Source organism: Panthera tigris, chromosome E1 (assembly GCF_018350195.1).
Source record: "Panthera tigris isolate Pti1 chromosome E1, P.tigris_Pti1_mat1.1, whole genome shotgun sequence".
NCBI lineage: Eukaryota > Metazoa > Chordata > Mammalia > Carnivora > Felidae > Panthera > Panthera tigris.
In genome coordinates, this window is record NC_056673.1 from 6,883,804 (window position 1) to 6,904,448 (window position 20,645).

At 50.2% G+C, this 20,645-nt stretch overlaps 1 protein-coding gene across 3 annotated transcripts in view; it reads left to right on the forward strand.

Moving 5' to 3' along the window:
- The window catches only part of ARHGAP44 (Rho GTPase activating protein 44), a 181,162-nt gene that overhangs the window by 132,756 nt on the left and 27,761 nt on the right, over window positions 1–20,645 (forward strand). For all 3 annotated transcript variants that reach the window (XM_042965729.1, XM_042965730.1, XM_042965728.1), the window contains exons 8-13: window positions 6,703–6,771; window positions 9,423–9,504; window positions 10,140–10,267; window positions 15,564–15,675; window positions 16,088–16,169; window positions 18,707–18,787. In XM_042965729.1, the coding sequence (XP_042821663.1) occupies window positions 6,703–6,771; window positions 9,423–9,504; window positions 10,140–10,267; window positions 15,564–15,675; window positions 16,088–16,169; window positions 18,707–18,787 (554 nt within the window). The remainder of the gene's footprint in view (window positions 1–6,702; window positions 6,772–9,422; window positions 9,505–10,139; window positions 10,268–15,563; window positions 15,676–16,087; window positions 16,170–18,706; window positions 18,788–20,645) is intronic.

Here is a 20,645-nt window from a genome sequence, read left to right on the forward strand (position 1 = left end):
TCAGGTCCGTTTGTGTTTAGGTCCGTTTGAGTTTAGATCCGACGAACAGTCTCTGCAAATCTGTATACGTGCGCTCAGGTCCGTTTGGGTTCAGATCTGGGGAACAGTCTATGCACATCTGTATGCGTGGCCTCAGGTCCGTTTGGCTTCAGTCCGAAGAACAGTCTATGCACGTCTGTATATGTGCGCTCAGGTCCGTTTGGTTCAGATCCAACGAACAAACGTGTCATGTTCCTGGAAGTATGCTGGGAACCAGGTGTCTTTATGTCCTGCGCTTTTAGCAGAGAATAGCCACTTTGCATGCAGACATCTCTGATCTTTGTGGCCTTTTCTAGTCTCGTCCGCTGGCCCCTGGGCGCATCCTTTTACAGCGCAGGTGGCTTTGACCTTGCATTCAGATGACGTTCAGGGTCAGATAGCATTTCTCTCTGGAAATTAGCAACACTGGCCAATCTGTCAAGAACTCATGATCTCTCCACCTGCATTGCTATGGAATCCAGCAAAGTAAAACTTTGACATACTTCATCAGATCCAGGACTCCTCGTGAGTAAGTACAGCTCATTTGCCATCCTAACGCGGCATTTCTTGTGTTCCTTAGGTAAGAATCTTGTTTCTTGGGGCACCTGGGTGGCTCAGTCAAGTGTCTGACTTTGGCTCAGGTCACGATCTCGCGGTTCACGAGTTCAAGCCCTGCGTCAGGCTCTGTGCTGACAGCTCAGAGCCTGGAGCCTGCTTCGGATTCTCTGTCCTCCTCTCTCTCTCTCTCTGTCCCTCCCCTGCTTGTGCTCTGTCTCTCTCTCAAAAATGAATAAAAACATTTAAAAAACACTTTTTTTTAAAGAATCTTGTTTCTTACAAAATTATACCTTAACACACAAGAGACGGTGGTGTCGAGGGGGTGCTGGATAGGACTATCCAACTACATCAGAACAGAACTTTAATACCTTCATTGGTCCATGCCTTTTTACAGTTGCTATTTTTACCAAAAACTATGTTAGTTTCCTCTTCAAAGGTTAAAAAAGTGATACAATTTACCATAACCAGTGAAAAAGTACAAAAACATATCAAGAAAAGCACCAGTAATTCCCCCCCGCCCCATTCCTGCCCAGCAACCCTTTTGCTTCCAGAGAGGATGACCAAGTCCCCCTGCTCACCGATATTTATTTTTAAATTTGTTTAATGTGTCTTTATTTTTGAGAGAGAGAGAGAGACACACACAGCACAAGCAGCAGAGGGGCAGAGAGAGAGGGAGACACAGAATCGGAAGCAGGCTCCAGGCTCCGAGCTGTCAGCACAGAGCCGGACGTGGGGCTCAAACCTACAAACCGCGAGATCATGACCTGAGCCGAAGTCAGACGCTTAACTGACTGAGCCACCCAAGTGCCCCTCTAATTGCCTATTTTTGTTGGCATTTGAACTAACATTTCTACTTTCCTTAAATGCCAGTTTATAGATGTTCCCCGCATATTCAGGTTATTCAACTTTCTTCTACCTGTTGTGTCCCAAGTCATTTTCCAGTCTGCGGTTAGTCTTTGTTGATGTCTGCCATTAAAAACTTGTTTATATGTATATGTTTCCCTTGCACGGGGATAAGATTCCAGGCATCTTCCACCTTAAGGTTAAAGCATTTGGCCCGGTCTGTGTTTTGAATATTGGGCATTTCAGCAGAGGTACAGTGGTATCTCCTTGTTGTTCTAAATTGTACTTCCCTAACGACATAAGATGATGAACATTTTCTCATGCACTTACTTGCTATCCGTCTATGTTCTTTGGTGACGTGTTTGTGCAGGTCTTTTGTCCATTTTTCAATTGGGTTATTTAATAGCATGTTGTTAAAAAAATTTTTTTTTAATGTTTATTTATTTTTGAGAGATAGAGATAGAGCGTGAACGGGGGAGGGGCAGAGAGAGGGAGACACAGAATCGGAAGCAGGCTCCAGGCTCCGAGCAGTCAGCAAAGAGCCCAACGCGGGGCTTGAACCCACAAACTGTGAGAGCATGACCTGAGCCAAGATCCAAGAGTCGGAGGCTGAACCGACTGAGCCCCAACAATCTTTGAATTGGTGTGTTTAGACCATTGATGTTTAAGTGATTATTGAATATAGTAATACCTACCATAATTCTTCCTGTCTTCTATTTGTTTCTCTTGTTCTCTGTTACTATTTTTGCTCTCAGGGTTTCTGCCTTTTGAGGCTTCACTTTAGCCTTTCAGGTGGCTTTGCTTTTTCTCCTTTCGTGGTATATTAATTATACTTTCATTAGGGTTTATATTTTTAGTGGGAGCCCAAGAGTTTGCGATACATATTTATAACGCATTCAAGTCCACTTTGGAAGAGCTGTTTAGCATTTCCCATATAGTGCAAGTATGTCTCAGTGAGAAAATACCCCTAGTTCCTTCCACTGACTTGTACATAAGCATTCGTAAGCACGGGTGTGCTCGACTATATCCGTTACATGGATACATGACTGTATCCATGTAATCATATACCGTGTAATCATGTGTGTTTATCTGAATGCATGGATACGTTCACATATGTGTAAGTACATTGTTGCTTGCAAATTTATCCCGTAGATTAAGCATGAGAAAGATAAAAGTTTTATGGTATCGTCACTTAGTCCTTCTCTAATGCTCGTCCTTTCTTTGTGAGCGTCTGAGTTTCTGACGTTTATCTTTTTCATTCTGTCTTAACATTTTTTTTCCACACGTTTCTTGTAAGACAGGCCTACTGGCAACAAATCCCGTAAATTTCTTCAAATCCCTTTAAAAAAATTTTTTTTTAATGTTTCACTTAATTTTGAGAGAGAGAGACAGAGCATGAGTAGGGGAGGGGCAGAGAGAGAGAGGGAGATGTAGAATCTAAGCAGGCTCCAGGCTCTGAGCTGTCAGCACAGAGCCCGGTGTAGGGCTCGAACTCATGAGCCGTGAGATCATGACCTGAGCCGAAGTTGGGCGCTTAACCAACTGAGCCACTCAGGCACTCCTCTTTAAGTCCCTTTTGAAAGTAATTTTGCAGTGTATGGATTTCTAGGTTGGTGGGCTTTTTTATTTTCCCCCTCTTCTCCATACTTTAAATATTTTACTCTACCCTCTTCTGGCTTTGCATGTTTTCTGAGGAGAGGTCAGATGTAATTCTTATCTTCAGTGTTCTGCTAAAACATTTTTAACCTCTGGCTTCTTTCAGTATTTCTTCTTTGTTTTTGATTTTCTGAAGTTTGAATATGCTATGCTATGCCTAGGTGTCTTTTTTTTTTTTTAACTAAAATCCCTAATATCCCAACTCAATCTTGCTAATATTTTTTAATTTAACTATAAGAACGGGGTGCCTGGGTGACTCAGTTGGTTGAGCGTCCAACTCTTAATTTTGGCTCAGGTCATGATCTCACGGTTCATGAGATCAAGCCCCACATTCGGCTCTGTGCTGACAGTGTGGTACCTGCTTGGAATTCTCTCTCACCCTCCCTCCCTTCCCCCCCCCCCAAATGTAAATAAAAACTTAAATTCTTTTAAATAAATTTAACTATAAGGAAATACAAAACCAGAATTAATTTTAAACTGCAGAATTTATCCTAAGGAAATAATCAAGAGACGGGTGCAAATCTATACGAACACATGCTTTCCAAGTGTTGTAATGAAAAATTAGAAACACAGTATCCAGCAACAGACTGGTTGGTCTGTTCAATATATGGTCCATTCATACATTAAATGTCATGTGACCGTTAGAAAGATTGTTTCTCTGGGGGGTGGGGGGGGGGAATAAACTGCAACATGGTCTGGTCCCATTTTTGTAAACCAACCATACAAAATGTGGGACTGATGAAAATAGATACAATGTGAGCAGACATCACGTGTGTTTGTAGCGCTGTCTCTGTGTGGTGGGATTGCAGGTGAACTTGGGTATTTACTCTGTATTTTTTCCGAGTGTGGATTCATCGCGAAAGCAGAAAACAAATGATTTTTAAAACACGTTAAACTCTGGTGATGATTGATTTTTCTTTTCTTTATAAAGGAAGTTTGCTCATGATTCACATAAATGGAAATTGGATTTAGTTTTCACTTTCATTTTTTACAATTCGGCTTATTTGGGACTGTCGTTAACTCAGTAAGACGGTAATCCGATTATACCTTTAAGAAATCCTTTCGTGTTCCTGAGGGCGCCCACAGATGGTCTGTCTGACTTTTCCAGCATCATCTTTTGGCATAGCTCAAATGCTGAGTCATCGAAGGTGTACCATTTAGTCTTTCAAGGGGTCCCTGCCTTTCCTCTGTGTGCTGAGCCATTTTTATCATTCGACCCTTTGTTTTTTCCCTGCCTTGACCTACCTCCCTCACGGCTGCTGGTGGGATGCCTCCTGACCAAAACTGTCTTAGGCATGGCAGATGAAGTTGGTTCCTCTAGAAACTGCTGGCTTCCGCAGTCCTACAAAGGCTTTCATTGTAGGGGAGCTCTGGTGAGGGGGAGCTGAGGCCTAGAACCCATTTTACCTGGGGGCGCCTGGGTGGCTCAGTCGGTCAAGCGTCCGACTTCGGCTCAGGTCATGATCTCACAGTTTGTGGGTTCGAGCCCCACGTCGGGCTCAGAGGCTGGAGCCTGCTTTGGATTCTGTCTCCTTCTCTCTCTGCCCCTCCCCACTTGTGCTCTGTCTCTCTCTGCCCCTCAAGAATGAAGAAACGTGGGGCGCCTGGGTGGCGCAGTCGGTTAAGCGTCCGACTTCAGCCAGGTCACGTTCTCGCGGTCCGTGAGTTCGAGCCCCGCGTCAGGCTCTGGGCTGATGGCTCGGAGCCTGGAGCCTGTTTCCGATTCTGTGTCTCCCTCTCTCTCTGCCCCTCCCCCGTTCATGCTCTGTCTCTCTCTGTCCCAAAAATAAATAAAAAACGTTGAAAAAAAAAATTAAAAAAAAAAAAATGAAGAAACGTAATAATAAAAAAAAATTTTTTAAAAAAGAACCCATCTTACCCGTGGGGAAAATTGCCGCACCTTCATTTCTCATTCAGCAAATAGTTACAAAGCCTCTGCTGTGCAAAGCACATTTAAGACCGTGGAGGACGGGCAGGTGAGATCCTTGAACTCTTTCTTGGTAGCCACTCCCCCCAAATACAGCACTTACCTAAGATAGTTAGATGATAACTCCATGTGACGTCGTGCCTGGCACCTAGATTCTTCCCCACGAATGTTAATTCATTTCTTTTTAAAAATCTTTTTAATGTTTATTTATTTTTGAGAGAGAGAGAGAGAGACAGAGACAGAACGAGTGGGGGAGGGGCAGAGAGAGAGGGAGACACAGAATCCAAAGCAGGCTCCAGGCTCTGAGCTATCAGCACAGAGCCCGATGAGGGCTCGAATTCACAGATCGTGAGATCATGACCTGAGCCCAAGAGGGACACTTAGCCCACTGAGCCACCCAGGTGCCCAGAATGTTAATTCATTTCTTTCCTGTTTCTTCATCCTTTGAAACTGGACCAAGTGTAGCATTGACTGATCTGTGCTTAAAGCTCTCCAAAGAACAGACTTCCCTTTTAACTCTGTGCCTTGTAGGTACAAGAACAGTTCAACAGTGTCTGCCTGTCCAGGGTCCTGGAAAAGGAAACAGATCCCTGCTCATGTTCCAATGCCCTCACTGAGCCTGGCTTCATTGGCAGCTGGGGGGCAGGGGGGCTGAGGGTTGTGAGGTTGGTGTAGAATGTTTGGTGGGAAGGGGGGGCAGTCCATGAAACAGCCTCTTCCTGAAGCATGTGGTGGCTCGCCTTCCTTCATTCAGCATCTGGATCTGCTTTCTAGGGCTGTTCTCATAGTTTCCGCAACGCACGCGTGATAGATTCTTCTCTGCTCAGCTGAGCGTCTCTTGTAAAGATCTGTCTCTTGCAGAGATCCGGGAGGAACTCTAGAGACCACCTGACTTGGGCAGACAAGTTCAGAGACACGACAGGCTAACGGACATGCTCAGTGACGGAGTCTGCAGTCCTACCCAAAATGTACCGTTAACTGCCCCCTTGCCGTGGGCGTTTCCATGGAAGTGAACCGCTCTCGAAAGAGAACGCACCCCAGACTCCGATCCAGCAAGAGGCCACTGCCCCCTGATCCCGCGGAGAGCTGGATGGTGCAGGACGGTCAACACCCCGAGACTTGCGCATGACGTGGGCAGAGCCCGCGCTCTTCCCAATGTTGAATCAGCAGCCCTGCTTTGAACCGGCCCACCTGTCTTAGCCACCTTCCCCCCAACTGTTGTGTTTCCACTTCTCGCCCAGACGCGGGTGACCAACCAGTCAGTGTTGAGGATGAAGGAGAGCAGAGCGGTTCAGGGATCAGGGAAAGGAAGTGGCAGGCCATTTCAGGGAGGGCAGGAGCGCCCCTTGTCCTCGGAGGGGGTGCCGGCCACGGAGATGTGTGGAAGTGATTTGCACATCACTCCCCCACACCAGCCTTCCTGACTCTGGACTCTGGCTCACGTGTTACAATCCCCGGGGAGACTACCGGCCTAGGTGTTCTTTTCACACTTACTCATCCTCTGGAGTCCTGGTTGGGAGACACAGGGACGCCCATGAGGAAACTTGGCCATGTGTCAGGAATTATTAAAAACGGGATTTCACAGTGGTGAAGGCTCCTGCTTCCTTCAGCGGTGAAGGCTTCCTGTGATGTCTAGGCTCACGCGTTAGCTGCTCGATTGTTTTATGTTTGGCCTCAGTGCTGCGTTTCCCCTCCCGCAGGACCAGCTCTCGGCGGACATGTACAGTTTTGTGGCCAAAGAAATCGACTATGCAAACTACTTTCAAACGGTAAGGGTCCAGAAAGGTAAGAGCCCTTAAAATTTGGTCCTAAGAGGCAGGGTGCGGACAGGAAGGAAGGGGGTGTGGAACCAAATGGTGGAACACGCTATGGGAAAGAATATGGTATTTAATGGTCCTGTCTGTGAATAAATCCTGTCTTCTATTTCCCTTTGCATGGATTTCACTAAAAACCTAAGAGTAAAACTCAACCCATCCGTCCATGCAGATGATTGCAATTCTGTCGTCTGTAACAGCGGTTCTCAGGGGTGATTTTGTCCCCTCTTCCAGTGGATGTCTGGCCATGTCTGCAGACGTTTGGGACTGTCACCACTGGGGGAGGTGCACCTAGGGTCAGGAGTGCTGCTGAACATCTTACAGTGCACAGGACAGCCTCCCACAGCAAAGAGTGACTCCATCCCAAATGTCCGTCAGGCCAAGGTTAAGACGCCCTGGTCTATCATAAACAGGGAGCTTGGGAAGGAGATGATAACCCCCCAGCAAATATTTGTTTTTCATTTCGATCTTGGCCAAAGACCATGACAAGTAGGTAAACGATGATTAAGGTGGCCTCTCATCGATGAAAGCAGATTAAGAAACAGGTCTGAGTCATCCATACTTGAATAATCTGGTCCAAATAATTAAGACCCTGGCTCTTTACCAGGGTAAGTGCAAGGCAAGTCAAAAACAAAACAGAACAGGGGTGCCTGGGTGGCTCAGTCGGTTAAGCGTCCAACTTTGGCTCAGGTCGTGATCTCACAGTTCGTGAGTTCAAATCCCACGTCGGGCTCTGTGCTGACAGCTCAGAGCCTGGTCCTGCTTGGGATTCTGTGTCTCCCTCTCTCTCTCTCTGCCCCTGCCCGCTTGCGCTCTGTCTCTCTCTCTCAAAAATAAACGTTAAAAATAGTTTTTTAAAAACAAAGCAGAGCAAAACAAAACCAGCAACAATTCAAAACACCTGAGAGAAAAACCACAAGTTAAAAATCCAGGTTAAGCTCGCCTGCCTTTAAGTCTGGGGGATAAGATGCAAACTTTAAATGATCCAGGAAGTGATGGGATGATAAGGAAGGAAGGTAAAGAGAAGAAAGAGGACTGGAACGTTTATGACGGAAGCGTAGCAGCAGAGGCAAGGGCCGGTCACGGCTGTGATCGGCGAGTGGTCCAGACATTCAGATGAATCCCTTCTATCCTGAAAAAGCACTGATAAGCATATTCCTTCCAACCTGGACGGTTTATTTAAAAATAGCACGTTCACAAGTTTATTCCATCGGGTATATGTACGGAGGTAATATTTTAAAATTTCTTAAATGAATGACCTTTTTGACATTCCAAAGCCACCTTGGACTGCCTCCTTCCTACTTATGGACCATTTATTCTGGTGCTCGGATTTTTTTTTTTTTTTTTAACTCATGTTTTTAGGTTTCACTCGGAGGTCAAGGTTATCTACTGTCCGCGTCGAGCATTTAAACAGAACGGTTCCCTCCCCTCCCCTGGTGCACGCACACCCGATGGCGGGGTGGGGGGGTGGGGGTTCGGAAATGGTGTTGTTCCCTGGGGTTTGTCTGCCCTTGTGGACACTTCAGCCGCTGGTTTAGCGGTGGGATGGTCAAAAGTGGGCAAATTGAAAGAATTTGATTTTTGGGGTTGTATCACGAGAGCCAAAGCCGTTTCGCCGCCAAGGTACTCCCAGAGGATGCTACATCAAGCCACACACGTTTTCTTTTCTTTTTTCTTTTTTAAGTTCGTTTTGAGAGAGAGAGAGAGAGTGAGTGGGGGAGGGGCAGATGGAGAGGGAGAGAGAGAGAGAGAGAGAGAATATCCGAAGCAGGCTCCCTGCTGTCAACGTGGAGCCTCATACGGCGCTCGAGCTCACGAACCATGAGACCACGACCTGAGCCAAAACCAAGAGTCGGTCGCTTACCCGACTGAACCACCCGGGCGTCTCAAGCCACACGTTTTCTGATCACTTACATATCAAACCCATTTTGCAGAGGGGTGCCTGGGTGGCTCAGTCGGGTAAGCGACTGACTCTTGGTTTCGGCTCAGGTCGTGATCTCACGGTTCATGGGATCGAGCCCCATGTTGGGCTCTGCACTGACCACACAGAACCTCCTTGGGATATTCTCTCTCTCTCTCCCTCTCTCTCTCTGTGCCCCTCCCCAGCTCGCTCGTGCGCTCTCTGTCTCTCTCAAAAAAAAAAAAAAAAAAAAAAAAAAAAAAAAAAAGCTGTATAAACTCACCTTACAGAAACCAAGATCCATACAGACTAGCATACAGCTCGGTCTTCCAGGGAAACGGAATTTCCAGGCCAATCTCTAAGTGCGTTTCCCACTTGTTTTCCTATCGCTTTCCTCCCTTTGCTGCTTTTGCTTTGAGGATGGGGTGCCAGGCGAGATCCCGTCGCCGTGGAGGCCAGCTCTCCGTGTCAGGCTCCCGGCCTGGGGTGGTCCCCCTGTTCCTTCGTGGTTCTCCAGCTCCCCGAGATTTCCACTTCCGGCGAGTTCTCTGCTGCCGAGGCTCGGGGGGAAGCATGCTGCAGCCGTCACATTCGGTGGATGAGAGAGCAGGGGACTCGCGCCTCCTCGCAGGGCACCCCGCCGGGGCCAGCCTCCTGTGCGCCCCAGCCTCCCGCGAGCGATAACCTTGTCCTTGTGTCTTCTCAGCTAATAGAAGTGCAGGCAGAATACCACAGGAAGTCCCTGACGCTCCTGCAGGCTGTGCTGCCCCAGATAAAGGCACAGCAGGGTGAGTGAGCTGGGGGTGGGGGGGCCGAGTGCCTTGTGAGCCGAGACTGTTCCCTGTCTTCCAGCCCCCCTTACGCTCTCTCAACAGAGCCACATCTGTTTATTTTTTTAATTTTTAAGTGTATTTATGTTGAGGGAGGGGGGAAGGGGCAGAGAGAGAGAGAGAGAGAGAGAGAGAGAGAGAGAATCCCAGGCAGGCTCCATGCTCTCAGCACAGAGCCTAATGTGGGACTTGAACCCACAAACCAGAGATCACGACCTGAGCTGAAATCAAGAGTCGGATGTTTAACCGACTGAGCCACCCAAGCGCCCCGACAGAACCACATTAGGTTGAGCTTCGGGAACTTCGAAGGCTGGTGCCTTGTTCTAATGGCGCACTCACACGCACGGCCCCCACGACGAGGCGACGAGTTGGGGGCTGTGCCCCGTGGAGGCAGGCCGGGCGGTCTGGACACAGCTAGCCAGCCGTCTGCCCCACCCAGTCCTGTCTCCCTCATCCCCAAACCACAAAAACGGGGACCTAACTGGTCCTCCGTGTGTTTGATGGTCAGGAAGATCTGCCCGGAGGGCAGACGTATCCGAGCACCAGTGACCTTCACTGACTGCCCACTGGCCTCTGTCGCTTGCCCCGCTCAGAGGCCTGGGTAGAGAAGCCTTCCTTCGGGAAGCCCCTGGAGGAGCACCTCATGATCAGCGGCCGGGAGATCGCCTTCCCCATTGAGGCCTGTGTGACGATGCTGCTGGAATGTGGGATGCAGGAGGAGGTAGGTCTGGGCGCGCCTCGACCCCGCCCGAGCAGGGCTCTTCCTCCCTGTGACCGCGCCTCCAGGGTCTCCTCCTCTCTGGCCCCCAGCCACGCAGACGTGTGACGATACGGGGCAGCCCCCTCCCTCCCCAGCACACACACTGGTCCTGCTTCCTCCCAGAAGCTTTTACTTTTCAGGCAGGAAGGGAGGGTTGTGGCAGGTGGACAGCACTGGCCTGAGGACCTTCTGGCCACACTCCAGGATCCCGTCTTCATATTGAGCAGGACGTGGCTGTGCTGCGGCTGCTGCTGGTGCTGCCTCTGGTGGTCCTTCCTCCTCCTCCTCCTCCTCCTCCTTCCTCCTACCCCCTCCTCCTCTTCCTCCCCCCTTCCCCTCCTCCCCCTCCTCTCCCTCCTTCTCCTCCCCCTGTCCTCCATCCTCCTCCACCCTCCTCCTCCTCCTCCTCCCCCTCCTCCCCCTCCCTCTCCTCCCCCTCCTCCTTCTTCCTCCCCCTCCTCCTTCTTCCTCCCGCCCTCCTGCTCCTCCTTCTCCTCCCCCCTCCTGCTCCTCCTTCCTTCTACCCCCTCCTCCTCTTCCTCCCCCCTTCTCCTCCTCCCCCTCCTCTCCCTCCTTCTCCTCCCCCTGTCCTCCACCCTCCTCCTCCTCCTCCTCCCCCTCCTCCTTCCTCCTCCCGCCCTCCTGCTCCTCCTTCTCCTCCCCCCTCCTGCTCCTCCTTCCTCCTACCCCCTCCTCCTCTTCCTCCCCCCTTCTCCTCCTCCCCCTCCTCTCCCTCCTTCTCCTCCCCCTGTCCTCCACCCTCCTCCTCCTCCCCCTCCTCCTTCCTCCTCCCGCCCTCCTGCTCCTCCTTCTCCTCCCCCCTCCTGCTCCTTCTTCCTCCTCCCCCTCCTCCTCCCCCCTCCCCCTTCTCCTCTCTCCTCTTCCTCCTCCTCCCCCTCCTCCTCCCTCCTCCTCCCTCCTCCTCCCTCCTCTTCCTCCTCCTTCCTCCCCCCCTTCTCCTCCTCTCCTCCTCCTTCTCGTCTTCCTCCTCCTTCTCCTCCCCCTCCTCCCCCTCCTCCTCCCCCCTTTCTCTTCTCCCTCTTCCCTCCTCCTCCTCTTCCTCCTCCTTCCTCCCCCCCTTCTCCTCCTCTCCTCCTCCTTCTCGTCTTCCTCCTCCTTCTCCTCCCCCTCCTCCCCCCTTTCTCTTCTCCCTCCTCCTCCTCTTCCTGCCCCTCCTCCCCCCTTTCTCCTCCTCTCCCTCCTCCTCCCCCCCCCTCCAACCCCTTTCTCCCCCTTCCTCTCCCTCCCCCCTCCTTCTCCTCCTCCTCCTCTTCCTTCTCGTCTTCCTCCTTCTCCTCCTCCTCCCCCTCCTCCCCCTCCTCCCCCTCCTCCCCTTCTTCCTCCCCCACCTCCCTTTCCTCCTCCCCCTCCTCCCCTTCCTCCTACCCCCTCCTCCTCTTCCTCCCCCCTTCTCCTCCTCCCCCTCCTCTCCCTCCTTCTCCTCCCCCTGTCCTCCACCCTCCTCCTCCTCCTCCTCCTCCCCCTCCTCCTTCCTCCTCCCGCCCTCCTGCTCCTCCTTCTCCTCCCCCCTCCTGCTCCTTCTTCCTCCTCCCCCTCCTCCCTCCTCCCCCCTCCTTCCTCCTCCACCCTCCTCCTCCTTCTCCCTCCTCCCCCTCTTCCTCTGCCTCCTCTCACCTCCTCTTCCTCCTCCTCCCTCCTCCTCCCCCTCCTCCTCCCCCCTCCCCCTTCTCCTCTCTCCTCTTCCTCCTCCTCCCCCTCCTCCTTCCTCCTCCTCCCTCCTCCTCCCTCCTCTTCCTCCTCCTTCCTCCCCCCCTTCTCCTCCTCTCCTCCTCCTTCTCGTCTTCCTCCTCCTTCTCCTCCCCCTCCTCCCCCCTTTCTCTTCTCCCTCCTCCCTCCTCTTCCTGCCCCTCCTCCCCCCTTTCTCCTCCTCTCCCTCCTCCTCCCCCCCCTCCAACCCCTTTCTCCCCCTTCCTCTCCCTCCCCCCTCCTTCTCCTCCTCCTTTTCCTTCTCGTCTTCCTCCTTCTCCTCCTCCTCCCCCTCCTCCCCTTCCTCCTCCCCCACCTCCCTTTCCTCCTCCCCCTCCTCCCCTTCCTCCTCCCCCTCCTCCTCTTATTTTCACTGCTTTATAAGCTCCCCCATTTCAGAAATAGACCTTTTAACCTTTTGATCACACTCTCACAGAGAGCCTGGAAACATGATTGGTAGAGACGTTAGGAAGCACTTCTTAAGAGCCACATGTGACGACGTCTATGGGAAAGTGGCGACTGTTGTTTTTTTGCTGCGTCAACCATTTCCTGGGAGGCAGCCCTCACGTCTGGTTTCTTCTATAGGCTTATTTTGAAGTCTCAACAACATCTCCCTTTGATCTGACCAGCCAGTCGATATTCAGGGCGTGCCAGGCATTTATCTCCGAGCAGAGTATGAAAGGGGACGTGGTGCCTTTCGAACTTACTGGTTCAAAACCTGATTAATTCGGAACAGTTGCAAGTCTGTAAGCGAGCACTGGGTCCCGTGCGGCACACTGAGGGCCGCGCAAGACAAGGAAGCCAGTGAACGCTCAGACGCGTGTTGGCCCCCTCTTCTGTGCCAGGCATGTTCGCACGCCGGCCATTCCAGACGAACCACGTTTTAAGTGCTGGCCGTTTTCATGTCTGTTATCGGTTAGCAGATGAAGGGGTCTGTATGGTCCCTGAGCCATAGCTTCACGGTGGAAGGTAAACTGGGTTGTTGTTGTATTGTTTTCCTCCCCATCACTTCTTGGAATTATGGAAAACCTGAAACACGTAAAGACAAGAAAATGAGCCTCATCACCCAGCTTATGGACGGTCCTGTTTTGTCTCTCCCTCCGATCCTGCCCCCCAACGCCTGCCTTGGATAATTTGAAGCCAATCCCAGACCGTTCTGTGATTTCATCTGTACTATTTCAGGACGTTTCTCCAAAAGATGGGGAGTGCGTAATAGTTCTGTGTAACCCGTAACTTAAAAATATCATGTGCAAAACATAAAAATAATTTGTTCATATCTTCGAACACGTAACCAACGTAAGCCGGTTCTTTCCGCCGCTCACTAGACCTCGGTCTCTCCCTTTCAACTTTCCTTCCCACGCAGTAGCTCTTTTCCTTGTAGTAAGTCATAGATAAGCTCAGGTGGCCCATAGCCTAGGGAGAAATATCTTCTCTCAACCCAGCTACCACTTCTATTCTTTCCCTGCCTTCTTGTTTTTGTCTTTGGTGCCATCCAATTCCTTTTTTTTTTTTTTTTTAGAGAGAGAGAGAGAGAGACAGAGACAGAGTGCAAGTGAGGGAGGGGCACAAAGAGAGGGAGACACAGAATCTGAAGCAGGCTCCAGGCTCCGAGGCATCAGCACAGAGCCCGATGCGGGGCTTGAACCCACAAACCGTGAGATCATGACCTGAGCTGAAGTTGGACGCTCAACCGACTGAGCCACCCAGGCACCCCAGGGGCCGTCCAGTTTCTTAAAAGAACCCTCCATGTGTGCTGCCCCTGGACCCTTACCCCCTCTCACTGCCTCTCGCTCTCCTACAGCTCCATTCTGTCCCCACCCCCGGGCCACTCCCTCTGCCATCCTCAGGGAAGCCAGTGTACCAAGTTCCAGGACTTCATGCAGCCGCCTTGGAAGCGTCGCTGTCCTTGAACCTACCACTTGCCTTGGCTCCCCAGGTCCCCTCTTGCCTCTGCCAGCGAGGGGCATTGGGATTATCCAAACACCATCAGCCCAGCCCTGCCTCCTGTGAGGATTTGGGGTCCCACCCCCCTGCTCTGGACTCTACTCCCGCATTTGCCACTATTTCTTCAACATGCTCGTGCAGATTTTCCACTGACACCCCCAGACTGGACTCACTAGCTATTGTGAGAATCCCCTTCTCCTCCTCTTGGTTTTTATGTCGTTCAGTGAAACGGCCTTCTCAGGGACGCAGTGGGGGCGCCTGGGTGGCTCAGTCGGTTGAGCGTCCGACTTCGGCTCAGGTCATGATCTCGCAGTTCGTGGGTTCAAGCCATGTGTCAGGCTCTGTGCTGACAGCTCAGAGCCTGGAGCCTGCTTCGGGTTCTGTGTTTCCCTCTCTCTCTGCCCCTCCCCCACTCATGCTCTCTCTCTTTCTCTCAAAAATAAACATTAAGAAAAATTTTTTTTTAAGGAACCAAATAAAAAATCTATAGGCTTCTATTTGACGACCCTACTCCCTTCTCTTTGATGTTGTCCATCACCAAACGCTATTGGTTTTCCTGCACGGTAGGGGCATGGTTTTATGACGATCCAACCCATTTCTTTAACACATGCTGTAGCTTGCTCTTGGTCACAGCAGCCTTATTGATGCACCAGTCCAAACGCGTATGGAGTCCTTCATACATGCCAGAGAGCTTTGGACATCTACTTAGAAGGGAGTTAGTGATCTCAGCAGGCCAGAAACTCAGTATTTCAGACCAGGAACGTTTTCTTCCGAAGAAAACTTGGAGACCTGAACCATGGCCATGAAAGGTTGAAAGGCCTGTTCTGCCAGCCCGTTTCTCACCCCTGGGGGTGGCATCACAGAACGTAAGGAGCCGAGAAGCTGAAGCCAAACTTTTCATCCCATGCGTGACTTGGGGGTTCGCTTCTAACTCTGACCTGTAATCGCCCCTCCGCACACCCGTCTTCTTCTCTTTCTCTTCAGGGCTCACTTTTGAACAGAGCACAAGGGTTCACTTGGAAGACAGGACAGTGATTCAGAACTTGAAGAACGAAACCTGGAAGGACCAAAGGAGGCATTGCTCCCTCACAGACCATCCCTAGTTTGCCCGTCCCCTGAGGACATAGACTTTGTCTCTCAAGTAGAGCCCTGTGTCTCCCAATACACACACACACACACACACACACACACACACACACTCACTCCATAGACCTTTTCGTGTTGAGCTTCCTAGCCTTCCACATCTGATCACGCATCCCTTCTCCAAAATATATCTTAAATACAAAAGAACAAGAAGTTGGGGAGTGCCCAGGGTTCATTAACTCAACAAATACTTACCGAACCAGCATGACGGGTCACCCCATCCTAGGCACTGGGGACACAACAGTGGGTGAGGCTCAGTTCCTGCTCCAGAGTTGCTTATGGCTAAAGGAGGAGCAGACATTCAGAGAGCAGGCAGCCGCCATATTGGAAAATGGTGATGGGAAGAAGGCAGCGAGGAGATTTTGGAGGAAGGGAGTGGGGAGACTTCCTGTTTGTTCGCCTTGCTCTTGTGCCCTTCCCTTGAGTTACGGCGCTGTGCGCTGACCCTCTGTGCTGTCGGCAGGGACTCTTCCGGGTGGCGCCGTCTGCCTCCAAGTTGAAGAAGCTAAAAGCCGCCCTGGACTGCTGTGTGGTCGATGTGCAGGAGTACTCAGCAGACCCCCATGCAATTGCAGGTGGGCGCCCACCTCCCCGTAGCAAGGTGCTCCCTTGGGCTGCAGAGGCTCACGGGGAAGGGGTCAGTGTGGAGGGCATGTGGTCACATGACACCATGTGGCTCCCAACGTGCTTCCGATGTGTCCTCTCGGGGCTCGGTTTTAAGCCTGGTTGCTCGGGCCCCTTGAAGAAAGTTCTCCCCAACGTGCCAAGAGAAGACAAGATGTTGGTGGGAAATAAAAGGGGGAAGCGAGCGTGATTGGAAGCCCAGGTCCCACCGCCATGCCAGAGCCTCTGATCCGTGCATGTGGGAAACCACATGAGGGTCAGGGAACCCATCCCCACATGTAACCCACATGGGTGATGCTGGCTGGTAGAACTTGTCTGTGCCGATGGCAAGTGGCTCCTAGCCGATGTTGTCTTTGTGTCCAGGAGCTTTGAAATCTTACCTCCGAGAGTTGCCAGAACCTCTTATGACCTTTGAACTCTATGACGAGTGGATTCAGGCTTCCAAGTGAGTACGCCACATTTTTGGAGTGTGCTGTTGGTTGGAGTTGATTTAAGTATCTGCTGAAATTATGAAAGCCTATGTATGCCTTACGAAAGCTTATTAGCCTGTGATCTTACGACTCCACTTCTTGGTATATATCGTGGAGAGATGCCCGAATATGTGCCCAAAGAGGCATGAACAAGGATGCCAACGACAGCGTTATTTGGGATAACGAAAGCCTAGAAGTTAGTAAAGCCTCATTGGTGGGGAATGTGGGGCATGGCCAAGTAAATTATGGTGTATCTGCCCTGTTAACGTACTCCGCAGTGCTTAAAAGCTCTGTTCAAGCTACTGCTAGCATGAAAAGATAGGAAGACATACTCATCAGTGAAATAAAACAAGTTAACGAGGACACGTATGATGTTCTGTTGTTTTAAAAAGGAAAAAAAGCACAACATACTCAAAGCAGTTCAGTTTTAGGAGTGCTCCTCCATGTAAATGTAAATGCATAGAAGGTTCTGGATTGTAGTGCTTCCTTCTGGAGAGAAGAGTACAAAGGAGTGGTCACAGAGCCTTGACTCTTACTTATAATCGTTACATCTATATTAACAACAGCTCATTAATCGCTAATATACGGGTGCCTCAGAGGATCAGTTGATTCAGCGTCCAACTCTTGATTCGGGCTCAGGTCATGATCTCACAGTTTGTGGGATTGAGCCCCACACGGGGCTCCACCCTGGCAGCACAGAGCCTGCTTGGGATTCTCTCTCCTCTCACTCTGTCCCGCCCCCAATAATAAACAAATAAACTTAAAAAAAAATGCTAATATATAAACATGATCTCTGGTCAGTGGGCTGGCCTCTGCTGGGTGCTTGAGGAAGGGACATGATTTCTAGAACTCTCTAGTTGTGGGTTAAGTCTCAAAGCACAGCCAGCTTAGCCTGTCGGAAGGATCACTGGAGTATGTTTATGCTTCCTTGGGCCCTGGAAAAAAAACCCACTGGCCGAGAGGTGAAGCCAGGCTCATCTGTGTGGTGTTCTAGAAGGCTGGCTCCAATCAAGTTTCAGAGCGCCATGGTTTTGTTTTTTGTTGTTTTTTTTTTTTTTTTTCAAGGTGGAGTAGAGACTGTGTATCAGAAAAGCCTGGCCGAGTATCTGGCATGTGTAAACATCTCGCCGTGGAGAGTGGGCGTGAGTTCTGTGACAGTATTAATCACGAGCCATATCTGTGTCCCGTGTTTACGAGGGGCTCGCTGCTGTTATAAGCTCACGATACGCTTTTAACTCATTTGTCACAGTAACCCTTCGAAAGTGGGTTGTGCTGTTCTCCCCAGCTGATGGAGGAGGAAGTCGAGTACAAGAACAGGTGTATGACGTATGAGGGCAGGTTCCCTGGCATCTAATAAATGGCAGAATGGGATCCGGTTCAGGAACCCAAGTGCTCATCTCCAGCACTGGCCGCCTCTCTGGGGCCACCCCGTGGTCTTAGGGATGAAGATAAGCGAGACCGTATCCTTCGATGGAAACTGGCCCTTCTGTTTCCTGACTGTACGTGTGATCTTGATGACATATGAGCTAGAGAAGGGAGGCAGCCAGGCCTTCAGGTTCTACCCAGGTCTTGGCATCGTCTGCCCTCTCCCCTCAGACGCTGAACTGAGAGCTTGAGACGAACCAGACGCTCTGTGGAGCGCTTTGTACAGATGCTCCTTTAAACCACTCATGCCAACTCCGGACAGAAAGTACTCCCATGAGCCCATTTTACAGATTAGGAAAAGTGAGGCCGCATAGAGATTCAGTAATGGGCACCAGATTGCGGGCAGGGTGGAGCTGGGTCTTTAACGGCCTCCCTGCACATGACCCTCTTTGTCCAGCCTTTGGTCAGCTTGCGACCAAATATGATCTGTTAACCTTTCCGTTTCTAAATGGGACATTTGGTCTTCAGTTTCCTAGTAGAAGTGTGTTTTGGAGAATGCTTACCTCTTCCTCAGCCTGAAATGAGGGAAAACCATTTTTCTTGCCTTGGTCATGATCTGTGGGAGGACCTCCCTGCCTTGGGCCCCAGGCCAAGGGGTCAAAGCTGGGCCCTCACCCTGCTGACATTTTCCCTTTTAATTTTTTTTGGAGAAAAGATTCTTTGAGCAGAAAGGCCTTCCTCACCATGTAAACCTTGATGTAGATTTTCAGGAGAAGTATATACAAACTGTAGTCCTAGAAGCAATTTCTTTTCATTCTCAGAGGGCTTATAAATGAAATAAAATAAAATATAAAGTAAAATAGGATAAAGTAAAATAAAATACAGTAAGAATACCTATCTATCAAGGGAGAGAGAGGGAATCTCAAGCAGGCTCCACACTGTCAGCACAGAGCCCGACACGGAGCTCGAACTCACGAACCGCGAGATCACGTCCTGAGACAAAGTTGGACGCTTATCCGACTGAGCCACCCAGGCGCCCCGATAGTTGGTTTCTTATACCCACATAGTATGATGACTGGTTAATATGATTGCCAGTGAGATATCATTGCTTCAAGCTCAACCAGTGGCTTTCCCATTTATTTCCCAGTATTCAGGAGCAAGACAAGAGGCTTCAGGCGCTGTGGAATGCTTGTGAAAAATTGCCCAAGGCCAATCACAACAACATCCGGTAAGTGGATGGATCCTGGAGACACGGGATCGGAGTTATTGAGGCCACAGACACTTGGCTTCCCGGCTAATGGTCATGGTAACTAGCATGCACAGCCTTGTATGGGGTGCCAGGCACAGTTAATGCACAGGCTCTCTTTCCACCCTCAAGCAACCCTGCCATTTTGCAAATGAAGACACAGAATGAAGGGCACTCTATGTTTGGCGGCCAGTGGCTCAGGCAGTTCAGTTCTTTGATTTGCAAGAAGCAAAGCTTAACGGAACCTATTTTAAGATCTTGTGGTTGCAACAACGTGGAGGGAACTAGAGGGTATTATGCTAAGCAAAATTAGCCAGTCAGAGAAAGAGAAACATCATAGGACTTCACTCATATGTGGAATTTAAGACACAAAACAGATGAACATAAGGGAAGGGGAGCAAAAATAATATAAAAAACAGGGAAGAGACAAACCATAAGAGACTCTTAAATACAGAGAATAAACTGAGGGTTGCTGGTGGGGCATTGGGTGGGGGGAGGGGCTAAGCGGGGGAGGGGCATTAAGGAGGGCACTTGTGATGAGCACTGGGTGTGATATGTAGGGGATGAATCATTGGATTCTACTCCTGAAATCATTATTGCACTATATGCTAACTAACTTTGGTGTAAATTAAACACTTCAAAAAATTTAAAAAGGGGCGCCTGGGTGGCTCGGTTGAGCGTCCAACTTCGGCTCAGGTTGTGATCTCACAGTTTGTGGGTTCGAGCCCCCCATCAGGCTCTGTGCTGACAGCTCAGAGCCTGGAGCCTGCTTCAGATTCTGTGTCTCCCTCTCTCTCTCTCTCTCTGCCCCTCCCGCGCGCGCGCTCTCTCTCTCTCTCTCTCTCTCTCTCTCAAAAATAAATAAACATTAAAAAAAAAAGCCAAGAGCACACTTTATACACTGTATGTTAGCCAATTTGACAATAAATTATATTAAAAATAATGTTTTAATTAAAAAAAAAGATCTTGTGGGTTTTTCGCAAAGGTAGGTGTTCAGGTGCACCTGTGGGAAGCTGACCAAACGTGGAGCTGGTTGGCAGACGTGTCCTTGAACTGGTCTGCACGGAGATGGAGACCGGAGAACGTCCTCTGGTGATCTGGCACTTAGCTATTTTCCACACGTCTCTCACTGTTGCTTCGCCTCGATTTCACTTCCCGCCGCTCTGCGGATCTTTTCTGCACCTTCACACTCTCTGCTTCCTTATCCCTTTGGCTTGCCAGCAACTTCTCCTGGCCCTGTCACCTCTCCTCAGTGCTTCCCCAGATGCAGATTTTCAGCGTCAGTGCCTGTCTCCATCTGCCTGAGTATTTCCGCCTTCCTGTTAAAAATCCCAAGAGCCGACGGTGTGGCGGACCCTTAAAAAAATTAAACATAGAGTTACCATACGATCCAACAGTTCCACGTCTGGGTATATCTGTATGTGCCCGATGGATTATTCGAAAGCTGGGACTCGTTGCTCGCACACTAATGTTCGTGACAGCGTTATCCGTAATAGCCAAGAGGTGAAATCAGCCCAAGTGTCCGTCGATGGGTAACAGAAACAGAATATACATGTAATGCAATATTCAGCCTTTTTAGGAAGGGGATTCTGACACGTGCTACTACATGGATAAACCTTGAGAACCTCGTGCTAAATGAAAGAAGCCAGACGCAAAAGGACCGATACTGTGTGATTCCACATGTATGTGGTACCTGGAGCCATCACGTTCACGGGGACAGAAAGCAAAGGGGTGTTTGCCAGGGCCTGGGGGAGGGGGACAGGAGCCGGGACGTTAGCGTTCAATGGGGACAGAGTTTCTATTCTGGAAGCCGCAAAAGATCTGGAGGATGGTGGTGATG